This window comes from Silene latifolia, chromosome 4, assembly GCF_048544455.1.
Source record: "Silene latifolia isolate original U9 population chromosome 4, ASM4854445v1, whole genome shotgun sequence".
Classification (NCBI taxonomy): Eukaryota; Viridiplantae; Streptophyta; class Magnoliopsida; order Caryophyllales; family Caryophyllaceae; genus Silene; species Silene latifolia.
In genome coordinates, this window is record NC_133529.1 from 112,131,851 (window position 1) to 112,145,910 (window position 14,060).

At 37.0% G+C, this 14,060-nt stretch overlaps 2 protein-coding genes across 2 annotated transcripts; both read right to left on the minus strand.

Moving 5' to 3' along the window:
* Positions 1 to 226: 226 nt before the first annotated feature.
* On the minus strand, positions 227 to 5,779 carry LOC141653843 (tobamovirus multiplication protein 2A). Its single transcript, XM_074461706.1, has 7 exons — positions 5,667 to 5,779; positions 4,374 to 4,686; positions 3,090 to 3,189; positions 2,000 to 2,080; positions 1,808 to 1,912; positions 1,473 to 1,676; positions 227 to 591 (listed from the first exon to the last, which is right to left on the minus strand). Exons 2-7 carry the CDS (start codon positions 4,607 to 4,609, stop codon positions 484 to 486), a joined length of 834 nt encoding a protein of 277 aa, XP_074317807.1. The 5' UTR covers positions 4,610 to 4,686; positions 5,667 to 5,779; the 3' UTR covers positions 227 to 483.
* A 6,311-nt stretch (positions 5,780 to 12,090) lies between these two features.
* Positions 12,091 to 13,635, minus strand: LOC141651948 (uncharacterized). The gene is made up of 2 exons (XM_074459637.1): positions 13,160 to 13,635; positions 12,091 to 13,111 (listed from the first exon to the last, which is right to left on the minus strand). Exons 1-2 carry the CDS (start codon positions 13,633 to 13,635, stop codon positions 12,091 to 12,093), a joined length of 1,497 nt encoding a protein of 498 aa, XP_074315738.1.
* Positions 13,636 to 14,060: the final 425 nt, after the last annotated feature.

Consider the following 14,060-nt stretch of genomic DNA (forward strand, 5'->3'; position numbering starts at 1 on the left):
CAATTATTGACAAACAATGAATTGTCCTCGTGGAGTCATGGTCCTATTAGACAGAGATGGCGAAAGATCAATTGAGTTATTGAACCAAACTTGTGCTTTAAAACTTGCAAATATTAACAAGTACTCCGTATTGCCCATTGTTGACTTCTCTTCTGCCCGGTTTCTTTCCAATGTCGCCACAACCCTCATATCTCCTTTGTTTAATAATAGTCTCTAACAATAACACTTGCTCACCCTAAATTGGTCTTTTAACATAAAAACATGGCTTAAAAGCAGTTTGTACGCATGTTACACTCAAAATCAACTGTACGACCAAGTAAATTTCTGGTTCTTAAAAAAATAAGACGATGTAGATGTTACACACAACTTCCAAATTTTCGTGATTTCCCAGATTCATATCAAGTGCTTTACAGGAGCTAAAGAGGATCTCAACTGTCAGCAATGCGGCTGGCATGTTCGAAACTTAAAAGAACACAACCTCTCTCACATGATGGTGCACCGCCCCTTTTCCTCTGTTGGCTGTGCAGTTGATTGCTGGTACCGGCTTTGATCGTTGGGGTTATATGTGAACTCAGCAGTATCAAGTCCATACTAACAGCAAAACCATGTCAAAATCATAGGAAAAAGTGAGCAGGTAAAACAGAGTAAGCATGTTAAAGTTGCACGTTGAAGCATGTTATCGACAAAAACTAATAGATGGAGGAATTTGGAGGGGCGGGAAGGGAAATGGAGGGAATATTTGTGCTAGTTAGGATAATAAATTGAGTTGGAGGAAAATGGAGGACTCTATTCTATTTTCCCTCAACTACTCAAATTTAGTTTTCTCCCGCACGGAAAGAATTTGAAGGGATTCAATTTCCCTTCTCTCTCCTCCACCCCGGTCTCTCTTCACTCCAACTTCGGTATCCACTCCAATCTAATCTCTCCAACATGAGAGAGATTTGAAGGGCCCTCTCTCCCCTCCACACCCTAGTCTTCCCTCCAACTTTGGTATCCACTCAAATTCAGGTTTTGCTTGGAATGAAGGCAATTATTACCCTGAGTAATGGAGTCTAAAACAAGAAAAAAATGGGAGGAGATTAGTGGTTAGTAGTGGTTGTGGAGAGAAGAAAGAGGAGGTGAGGGAGGAACCATTACCTCCATATGGGGTATTACATAACTATTACTCCCTTAATAATGAAGCAACTATTACACTATCTTCCTCATTTCTATCCTCCACCAACATCGCTTCACTTCATTTTCTAATTCATTTAGGCTCTATTATGGTATTACCCTAGTAACATTTATCTCCATCCAAAGTAAGCCCTTAGGGCTTAGTCTCCCCAACACGGGAAACATTTATTGGAAGGGGATATTCGACAACATTTTTTCAACATCTCTTTTAGCCAGCTTAAATATATTCAAAACCACTACGATGGCAGCACTACAAGAAGCATATTTCAGGGGAAAATAAAAAGATTGATTAGCCATACCTTTTCCCTCATACGTGCACTCCAGGCATCACTCCTAGTGGACCTCTGATCAGAACCAGTAACAGGTACACCTGTTGCAGGGGGTGGTCTGTTGATAAGAGGCTGCTTAAACGATTGCCTTGGGTTAATAAACTCCTCATCACTGTCGTAGTCAGCTGGCCTATTCACCGCTCTAACAATGAGTGTTAACAAGAACAGCAGCGCCTGTGATCGGATGATAAGAATAAGAGCTGAAGGAGCACAAGTAATATTTTTTTCGGGAAAAAAAAATGCTAATAAAATCACTGATGACTAATTAAGAGAAAATTGGGACCATTAATAGAAGGGGCACAAACCTCAAAAACAACAAAACCAAGAAGAAACCACTTCGCATGGCCCCAGTGGTCGTCCAGGAAATCAAAAATCTTTTCAAAGTTTCCAGTTTTGTCCTTCGGGATATCCTGGAAAGATAGTAGATGTCTAGATGAAGATAATTTAAATAATAGCAATGACGGAGCCAAAATGTGCTAGAGTTAATAAGACATTACATCTTCCCAGCCTTCATTGAAGTACATAAAGGCACCACATCCGATCTCCACTAAGATCAACAAGATCATGAATATAGCATACTGCTGTTAGTTAAGGAAATTACAGAAGCTGAACACATGAATATGATATTCTAACCATCCATCAAGCTAGCAAGAGGGATGCTTTTAGTCGTCTATTCCAGCCCCCTCCGACTATATTCTATAAAATTAGACTATATGCTTTACATTCTCAAATTTTGCAGTCTAACGAACATTCAGCATGTATCAGACAAGCGGAGGTTAACAACAGATTTAATGGGTAACAACAGTGTGCTAAACAATAGAATATGAACGTAAGTATGTTTTACAATACATGTTAACAAAAATATGCTTTCTCATCTAACATAGATGATGCATAGTAGTTACGCAGTACTACCCATCCTCATGTTTTCACCATCTGATGAACCAGTCGACCGATTAGATATCATAATACAACTACAAAAGTACAAAATCATATCCATACGCTACTTTTGTTTCTAAAATTTAATAGCTAATGCTCCAACGGTCCAATGTAAAACTGCAGAAAACATAGGTGCTGTTTGGCCTTGATTATGTAAAATAGCTTTTCCTTTATAAAATGAGTTTATTCACAAGTTACTTTTCGGAAAAATTTCGGTTGTTTGGCCAAACTTTTTTAAAAACGTTTTAATATTTATGTTTGGCCTAACTACTTTTTTGGTTTTTTAGGCACTAGAGTGAAAAGTAGAAGTAGAAGTAACAATTTCCTATTTCTACATTTAGGGGTTGGTTATCAACTTTTGGCTTTTTAAAAACACTTTTAATCCTCCCTACTTTATAGTGTTTGGCCTAGTTTTTACTTTTTCAATTGCAAAAGCACTTTTAAAGCTAGGCCAAACACCACCATAATACCCATTGGCAGTGAGTAAACCTGCCGCCAAATAAATTGATTTCAAGGACAAAAACTGAAGCAAAATAAATTTGTCCTGACACGGCAACTGAAAAATGCTAGTGTGACATAACCAGAGATGCCGAAGCATAAGCATAGCATGATCACCTACAAATACGTATATAAAACTAACTGGAAGGATACAATACAGAGACAGCAACCATTCCTTGTTGAAGCACCAATACAACCACAACACGATATGACAAAGAAAAGAGCACCAACACCAATAAACAGGTATAGGAACCTGAAATAAACAATAAAAAGATAAGCAGCAAACTGGAGATAAGGAGTGTAAGAATTGGACAAACAAGACATGAACATGATTATTCCCCGTCAACATACAGAAGAAGCATGAGTGGCAATAGTGAAATACTACTAATGCTAAACCTTTCCATTGATATGTATAATGCTTTTCTCCCTCGAAGAATGGTTAAAAATGTAAAAAATGATAAAGCTCTATTTCAAAATACCAGGTAACTATAGGAAATTGACATACTGCAGAGATTGAAAAAATGTTACTTCAACACTTACAGTACTAGGGTTGTGCATATGTCGAATACGAAACCCACGGACATGGGTAATGTCACTAAAGTACGTAAACCACACCCAACGCTTATCAACCCGACGCATTTCAGTAGAAGAGCCGAAAGGGAAGGCCTCATGCCGGAAGTAGAGGAAGAGAGTGTATAAAATATTTAGTACGATATTTACTGATTTTAAGCCTTATTTTACAAGCATTTCGTTATTTCATCCAAAATATTAGTACTATATATTTCAAATATATAAATTTTTAGAAGACGATTCACGTGTCCAAAAGATCGAGTTATGTCAATTATGACACTCGGATATGTACCAAGTTCAACATCCGTATTCGAGTTTGAGTAACGTAAATCACATATTGACAACATACCAAGTGGTATAGCACTTAGAGGCACCGGGCACCCCAATAATAAGAAAGGACATCAGGAATTTCCTGGCCTAATCTAAATAACACTGCTCTTGACAGAGAAATTTTAACAGTCATATCATCGACCATACGTCCATACATGTCTACAGGGCTACTCACTATATAAAGGCATTATCTGAAATGGGAGTAATAGCATGCTCTTGTAAACATCAAAAAGTGTAACCTCACAATTATATTGCTAATACAAGCTATTCGCCTCACAACCACATTCATATAGCCACAGCTCTCCAGGCTCCAAACACCGTCAAAAAATTATCACCAGGTCAAGTCACAAGCCCGCCTTAGTTTAACATGAATGCCTCTAAGTTTAGCTCCACGTCAACAAAAAGATTAGTAACATTATATTCTAACACAAACATCACTAAGCTTACCGCCTACATCAAGAAAATGTTAGTAACACAATCATGTCATAATCTAAACAATTTAGAGTCACACAAACAACGTAGAAAAGATCAGCATACCAAGCTTTAGGAAGATTATCCAAAATGTTGTTCGACAGCGAATAGGACATTAGCAGGGGACGGCCAAGCTGAATCAAAGGTTCATCACCGCTCACAGGGGCAATGCCTGGATCTACATTAGCTTGCTCATACATCACAAACAAGTAAATCCCGTACCCCACCATTGCTAGCCCAGCTAAGGTCATCAGAAAGTTCAGTAGCTTTAATAAACATTCCCAAAATCCCCGACAGGCCATCTCAAAATTCTTCCCTTGATATATACAAACCCTAATTTCGTCACAAAATCCAGCCAAATTACTTTTTGAACAGTCACCTGTAATTCCAACCAACACATACACCAATTCGTTCAATTATAATCGATTATATAGCAGTTAAGTAGACGTAACGATAATCAGAGCTTAAACACTAAATCAAATCAAAATTCTAGAATTCGAGGATATTATAAACAAGGACACAAAGTAATCAGATTAGCATTGTAATTAGTGATTTGACGGAAAAACGGTTAGAATTAAGCTAATTTATTACTGATAAATCAGAAATTCATAATTAGATAAGAAATATGAACGATTAGTTATCAGGTAAGTAAACGTAACAATAATTAAAGCTATAACATCACTAATTCAGATCAAAATCCTAGAATTCGACGATATGATCGACAACGACATGAAGTAATCAGATTGAACATTGTAATAAGTGATTTAATCTAAAAAAAGATTAGAATTAAACTAATTAACTACTGATAAATCATAATTAGATAAGAATATGATCGATTAAATAGCAGTTAAGTGAGTCTAGCAATAATCAAAGCTACAACATCACGAATCCAAATCAAAATCATAGAATTCGACGATCATCATAGACACTGACACGAAGTACTCAGATTGAACATTGTAATTAGTGACTTGATTCCAAAAAAAAAAAACGATAAGATTGAGCTAATTAATGCTATAACATCACTAATTCAAATCAAAATCATAGAATTCGATAATATGATAAACAATAACACGAAGTAATTAAATTAAACAATGTAATTAGTGATTTGATCGAAAAAAACAATAGAATTAAGCTAATTAATTACTGATAAATCATAATTAGATAAGATTATGATCGACTACGTAATTCTGATAAAAATCAACATCAGTAATTCAAACAAAAAATCATATAATTCGACAATACGATAAACAATTATACTCAGAAATCAGATTAAACATTATAATTAGTGATTTGATCAAGATAATTAACTACTAATGAAGCATAATTAGATAAGATTAAAGGATGAATCGGAAGTCTTACTTGAATAAAATCGGCGATGGTGTTGGAAATTCAGAGGAGAGAGAAAGAAGGGAGGAATTTTGGAGGAGCGAGAAAGGTGTTATAGATTTATTGCTGACATAATTGGGGATGGATAGGAAATTAGGGAGGACTTGAAATGACGGTTTAGGGCTTATTGACTGTTGGATTTGTGCGGGAGTTGCAATAAGAGGGAAGGGTATTTTGGGTAATTTCCCTCAAATTGCAATCTATGTGGATTTTTGCTAGTGAATTCGCAATTTCGTTGTGTCGTAAAGTTGTAGAGTCGTAGTAGTTTGTTACGAAGTAGAGCGGATCAAGTACGGTTCCATCCGTTTGGCCTAGTCCGTCCGGCCCGTAAAAAAAATAGCGAATTTTTAGACAGAAAAATCAAAAATTAAAGCAGAATTGAACGGACAAGAAAGTTAGGCCCGTTAAAATAAATAGACGGGCTTGGACTTAAAAAATTGCCCATGGTAGCCCGTTAGGCGCGCTATTAAATATAATCTCATAAAAGTCCTCAAATCCAGGTCCGGCCCGGATCAGGGCCTCCAAATATGAGGGCCCAATTCTATTGCAAGTAAAATTATTAAATAAAACAATACAGCCTTCCCTCATCGGACGCGCATCACTCTCGTGCTAAACGGGATTTTAAATGGTCTCTCATTTGGAGCCTACTTTGTCAACCTCATATCAAGATTTTTCTTTGGAAAGTTGTTCACGGTATCTTGCCTACTGCGGATGTTTTTATTCGACGAGGTATGCCGGTTTATCCAAAATGCTCTTTTTGTCATGAGAAGAAGTGAAACTTTAAGCCATCTTTTCCGTGGATCGCCATTTTATCAAACGATCTGGCCGCGCCGGTCTTCTTGGCATTGATCGGGACGTTGGTTCTCATATTTCATTCTTAACCTGGTTTCAAAACTTTCTACGCTACATCAATTACTCCTCAGACGGTAATGACATGCTCTGCGCATTTTCCTCTCACTATGTTCGCAATTTGGAAACAGGAATAATGTGATTTTCGAGAGACAGTTGTTCGCCTTACTGAAGAGATTATTGCTGAAACTGCTCGTCTTTCTCTTCGACAACATGATTTCAGTTGCCATTCCAATGCCTATGCCCGCTCTTTTTCTCCACTAAGGTTAGCAACACTGTATCCTCTTTCCCGCAACACTTTTCTTATTATTTTCGGACGGATGTTACTTTCCACAAGAACTTATCGGTTGGATCGTTCAAGGTTTACTGCAATGACCTTGTTGCACATGAAGCATTTCAATGCTTTGGCTCTTCACATCTTCAAATTCATATTCTAGCTCGATCGAGGCTATGATTTTTGCCTCGGTTTTGTTCGCAAGGTGTACTTTTCCAATTCAGGAGCTTCCGACTTCTGAGTATGATACACGACCTCAACAACTGCTCTGTTCATGTTGCTTTATCTAGCAGTTTTAATCGTCTCAAGCATTTTCTTAGCTGTAATACGACTTGGTATTGTAATAGTTTTGTGTAAACTACGCTTTTTATTTATACTCCCTCCTATTCATTCATTTTGTCCCTCTTTCCTTATCGAAGCTAGTCAGATTTTTGTCCCTCTTTCCTTTTTTGGTAACTTTTGTGTGGTCCAAATTTAATTACATGTGGGGTAGAGTGGAATAGAGTGTTTTGTGTGGTCCAAAGTCATTTTCTTAATTCTTGTGTAAAATAGAAGGGAGACAAAATGAATGAATAGGAGGGAGTATATGATAGTACACATTTGTCTAAAAAAAAAAAAAAAAAAACAATACAGCCAAATTCAGTATAATGCTAATAGTATAGTGGTAGGTACATTTAACTTTTTCACGAAAGTCCCGCGCTCGATTCTTTCTGAAGTAGTTTTGCTTCTTTTTTAAACGAGGCCCCACCACTAATTTCCTGTTTTGTTTTTTTTTTTTCCCTCATTTCTACTCCAACTGGGTCCCCTTAATTTCCCTCTCTCTAATTTGCTATTTATAAATGGGTTTTTCTAACGTGTCTCTTTAGGGCACACATTAATAATCCAAAAAAAAAAAAATTGTTGAGAATATATCTTGAATGAGTGATCCACAAACTCACATTTACCATAATTAGTCAGATATTATCAACAATCTTTCTCTAATTAGGTTATTAACATGTATTCTTATGGCACACATTAGAAAAACCCTAAATAATAACATATACTTCTTAGTTCCTACTTTCTTTTATACACAAACTTTTTAATTTAATATTAATATTTTACTTGAGCAAATATATAATGGGTAAGTCCTGTGTAAGGCCGTTTACACTAATATGATTGTACAATAGATTTAAACACAATTCTATTATTAATGGATAAAAGTGATTACTAAAAGATCTCATTTAACGATAAATGTTTAAAACCATTTTACACATCTATTTTTGCTACATAATATTACCCTCATTTAATTTATTATCTTTGTTTTCCGCCAATAGTTAAAAAAATGCCTTCTAAATCTCAAAACGGCTCTGATTTGGGGCCTACTATGAAATCCCCGCACAGAACCCCCAAAATCTCAGAGACGGCCCTGCTCAAACCTTCAATCTTCCGACGTTCTCTGCTCATTTCATTTACAATTTATACACTCTAAATCAATTAGGTAGTGCAAATGAATACTTATGCATTACGTATAAGTGGAAGATTGTCGGTATTTATACTTGTCGTATAAAGATTCTCCGAGAATGGACATGCTAATGGGATTGTCGTATAAAGATAGTACCTTTCAAGTATTTACACGGGAGTGTATGTAACCGCTAACAATGTCGCACAAATACTAAGGCAATATTAAACTTTTGATGTCTGTAGTAGAACAGTAGAACATTGCCAAACTTGTATTTTTTGCAAAATCTAGTAAACTTATCTTTTGAAAATTAGTATAATTTCTTAAGGGTAAGCTTTTAAAGACAATTGTTAAGTTTTAGTGGGATGTAGCGATAAAAAAACTCGTATTTTAATAGAAACACTAATTTCTGTATTTAATTTAAGCCAGGACCGCGGGACGGCCCGCTCTTTTGAAGTGGGCGGGAACGGAAAGTGGAAATTGACCCGCTTAGCAGGCTCGGGCTAAAAAATAAGGCCCGTCGGACACTTTTTTAGCAGCTGGGCCCGGCCCGTATCCGGCTCAAGCCCGCTTTTGATCACCTCTATTTCAAAGTAGTATTCTCAACGGCGTTTGCTTTTGGTGCCATATAAGGTCTAGAAGAAGTGGAGTTAATCATAATATATTGTCACTAGAGCCGGTAAAAGCTGACTCGACTTGAGGAATCTGACCCGACCCGCCCAAAATCTGAGCCGATACAACCAAAAATTGGGCGAATCCAAACCGAACTGACCCGATAACCGATAACGCCCTTATTTTTTCTAACCTGAACCAACCCGACCTAACCCTTGACCCGATATTTGTTCGGTTGTGACATGTTTGTTTTCTGTGATCATTTGCATTATTGAGACTGACTTGATATCGTTTTCAAACTGTGATGATCTATATAATATTTTCGATCATATTGGGAAGCAACTAGTTATAGGTTGGTTGTGTTGACATGCGAGGTCTGGGACAAGCATTGACGGTCATAGTTAGTGTAGTAGTAGTATCATCGTTGTAGTTGAGTCTTGTATAATGTATAATTCACATTGTATTATTCGTAATGAATTAATCACTAAACTGAGACTGTGATAAATATTTCTTAATTGGAGTTTTGATGTATTACCTCGGAAAACTGAGATGGTATCATCCTTACTTACCTAGGTTGGGTAAGTGGGGGGTTGCAAACCCGACCATATTGAGTCGACCGGCCTAATACAGAAAATAGAAGTATGGACAATATGTGTACTAACCTTGGAGTATGGGAAATAGTTCCCTCCAGATCCCTCTTATTGTGGAAAAAAATATTAAATTTTGCTAGGTCAATACAATATACGCCCTCTTATTTTGTGTCACATCTTTCTTGATGTCCTGACATTAATATTTGCACTCTTGGCTATGTCTATCTTATATTATAGAGGTGCAATGTCATGGAAAAGTCAAAAAACTGAGTTATTTTTCGATCCTCCATGATGTCCGAATATGTGGCATGTTATGACACTTCAGTTCAAGAAACATGACTACAAAATTTGTCTCAGAGTTTGGCGCCTGAAGCACACTGAAAGTATGGGCCTAACAGATAGCTCCTAATTTTTTTCGTATTCTGCCATTGGATTTCCATTTCGCATTTAAAATTATTGAACTCAATATAATATTTACATCTACTTTTTATGTTTTCTAATGTGTACACATCAATAGTTAGATGAGCAAATTTGCAAAAAAAAAAAAGTTAGATGAACAAAAATAGAATAAGCCAATTAAACAAGACATTATGTGACCATTATGATACTCTCACGTATTGTCTAGGTATGAAAGTTGTCAATGTAGTAGTACATGGAAGTAGGCATATTGCAAAATAACATGTACGCATCAGGACTCTTATTGTAATAAAATGATGAGCATGTAAAACAAACGTAAAATTCATATGAATTGAGGGAGTACCTTTTATGTGAGAGGTCTCACAATTCTCTTATTGTTTTGAGACGGTCTCATTGGAAAATTAGTCGTGACAGTCGAATTGCAATTCTTATACCATACACCCATGTGTATGGTGTATGGTACTCCCACCCATGATCTTTCTATAGTAGTGGGTAGTTTTTAAAAATTGTACATTCATTTAAATGGTTAAAAAAAACTATTAAAAAAAATAAAAAATTATTACTAGCGTTCATTTTTTTACTCTATAAATAGAGATCAAATTTGATATACTTTAATGTTCATTTATGATATATAAATATATATTCACAAAATTAAGGTGACATATTCACATGTCGTATCTAGTGAATATGCAATATTACCTTGTGAATGTAAGATTTATACGTTGTGAATATATAATTATATATTGTGAAAGTAAAATTTATACAAAAAATAATATGTAACTATATTTTTGAATACTAGTTGTTGCTCCGCGCGCGTTGTGCGCGGAACCCCAATATGTAGAACGATCTAGTGTAATTGGAAGACGGATTTCTTTGGTTTGCCCCTGTTCTAATATTCGCAGTTCATCACATTATGAATTCACTCGTCTGATGCGTGTTTTATGTAAGATTAGATTGTATAATTACACTCGGAAATGGTCGTAAATGAGTAGTTTATTTGAGTCCGAATAAAACTTTTATTTCATCCTTTGTTTACCAATTCTCAATATGTTAGAATACAAAATTTGGCATTAAAAGTGTTGGCCAGTAGTTTAGGTAGTTTATGTATTAGTCGAGGTAGCAACAAGCAAGTACTAACTAATAGCCATAGCCGCGATCATAGTTTTTTTTTACTATTATGTGACAGACAAATGCTAAACATTTGTGCACGGAGTACGAGAGAGTAGACTAAACTACATTTCTTGTCCCTTAGGACATGGGCGCGCGGTACCCCCAAGATATTTTCATCGGCTTGTGTATGTCTTTGCCTTGGTGCTGTTTGAAGTTATCCCGCAAGTTAATGCAACGAACGTTCTCACTCTTAATTATCTACTGAAATGCATCTATTAAATAGTGAGCCATATGTAGACTGCAAAAAATCCAAATCCAGATATATTTTTCATAGTTTAGAGGCCATTGCCATTTTTGCTACTGTTTTAAAAAATACCCACCGAACAGCGATGCCTTTCTAAAAAACGGTAAACATGCCGGGATTTAGCTATACACCTGCTACTTCTTCTTACCAGCTCTACAACTTCAATTATCCTATAGAGCAAGTGACCAAAGGCATTACTGCGTAGACTACCAAGCTAAACATCCCATTTCATCCACCCTAGTTACTACTAATTTACATAATAAAAACTCCAAGGAAACACAAAAAGACCTTTTTTTTCACCTGAAAAGACTTCTGAATTACGTCACATTGTCCGTTCAATGTTCACAATAAAACATGCATAGAGCACATGATAATCGTTGTTAACTTAGTTAATCATGACAAAATACACACATTTATTTCACATAGAGCACGTGGGATTATCTTCACGTTTATTAAAGAAGGATGGTCCGTTGTTCATAGTGTTGGACACCACGCGCTACACAAAACATGACGGCTGCAGTAATGTTTGTATACTTCGCCATAGCTCCCACACACCTGAAACAATAGAAAGTGGAGAGTCAGTTCTATTCGCTCGTATTTTGTTCCTACACAATTGACTGCCTAGTCCAAACAATGTACCTCAATTTACGTCCATTATCTTTCCTCATTGTAATTTGTGTATGTTGTATACATACTTAAGCGCTAGCAACCTTGTTTTCAAGTATACTTTAAAAAGGTTGCGAATATAGGTCATCGGCCCTAATTGGACAGATTTACAAAAGGCAAAATGTATTTCTAACCTTTCACCACGACCTGATCCCCGCCCTTCTCAACATTTCAAAAGAGACGATATTATTCACAGACGATGTGTCAGCGTCATCACCTATGTGTATATCCTGTAATACTTTGAGCTGTTGTGCCGACCTAGCACGTGAAAGAGCCACATATAATTGCCCATGCGAGAAACATGGTTTAGGTAAATAAACACCAACTCTTTCCAACGTCTGCCCCTGAGCTTTGTTTATCGTCATAGCAAAGCTTAACTTTATAGGAAACTGCCTTCTCTCAAAATTAATAGGATATTTCGACCCTTTTGATGGTTTCAATGTTATTCTTGGAAGGAATACACGTTCCCATGTGTAATACCCGGTCGATATCTCACATTCAACCATGTTTGGGAAAAATTTCTTGCAAATTAACCGCGTTCCATTACATAGCCCCGCTGCAGGATCGAGATTTCTCAGTAAAATTACTGGAGAGTTTTCTTTGATTACTAGTTCATGTGGGGTCATTTCAGGAGGACAGAGTATATTCAGGAACTCAGACGGGTATACGTTACAGCTGTCGTCAATGACCCTATCAAAACTCTTGTATATGTATTCTCGGCCCGGGAATTTCTCTATAAGCAATTTGTTTATTAAATCCATATCGTTGTTCCTCGGTGTTAAAATGGCCCTATCAGTGAAAATGTCTGGACTAAATGAAATATGCTTCACTTCAGGGAATACTGAATCAACCAGAAGCTCTACTGGGCATGTAGTTCCATTAGGTTGTAATATTAGTTGAGGAGGTAAATTCACATTGGAAGATTCCACTGACTGTAACAGCCCATCTCCAAGTCTGAGCAGGAAATCAGAGAACTCAGGATCTGCCCTTGCCCTTATGTTCTCAGTAAGACTAAACTTTGTAAGGCTATGCCAGATTTTTGAACTGACAATGCTAGTCTCAACCGCCTCCTGTTGTGTACGGCGTGGCATGACAGGGAGAACTTGACAGAAATATCCGCCATATACAACAATTTTACCGCCGAAGAGGTTTGAGTTGCTGCATACATCTTGTAGTAGCAAGTTAACGGCCTCAATGTTCTCTTACTTTGCCATAGAAGCCTCGTCCCAAATTATAAGAGATGCTTCTCTCAACAAACAAGCAAGACTACCTTGCTTAGGAACAACACATGCAAGAGATTCATCAGTGTCGAGCGGTAACTTGAACCTTGAATGTGTAGTCCTGCCCGTTGGCAAATTCGACGCTGTGATTCCTGACGTAGCAGTAGGCAAACATATTTTGCCCATCGCCCGAACTTTTGCATAGAGAGCACCATATAGGAAAGTCTTGCCTGTTCCACCTGGTCCATCGATGAAAAAAGCCCCAGGTATGTTATTTTTCACATGATACATTATTGTTTTATATGCATTTTTTGGGCCCACATTTAGTTTCTTTTTATAAGCGAGCTGTTCATGAGGATCGGGAACATTAAGTGCATCCTCTATATCCCTAGTACTATGCAGCCCCGGCTCTTCTGCAATCTGTAGATGTTGTAGGTTAAAATCTGCAAAAGTTCTGCCCATCCCCTCTAAGAATTGTTCAATCTGTCCAGCAGTCAACTGTAAGACTTTGTTCGTCATTCCCAATTTGTTTTCTGAAATCCTCTGAAAGAGCTTCGTAGTACCTTTCCCAAAAATATTTAGGTTTATTTGGGCAGCTAAAAATGAGTATCATTGTAAACAACCGGTGCAAAGCAAGCAGCATTTCTACCTGCACGACCTCGTCCATACAGTGATCAGCTACATTATCCTGCTCCAGTATGCCCCTTTTAAGAGCAGCCACTTGAAATGATGTGTATATAATGCCCTCAAATGTCAACAGGTCTTCAAAGGACGTAGGACCCCTTACATGCGCCAATAACAACCTGAGATAATACCTTTCCCCTTCTCCAGGAGCTGCATGTGCAACTCTACCAATCGCAACCCCACGGTCCCTCGCCTTCCATTCC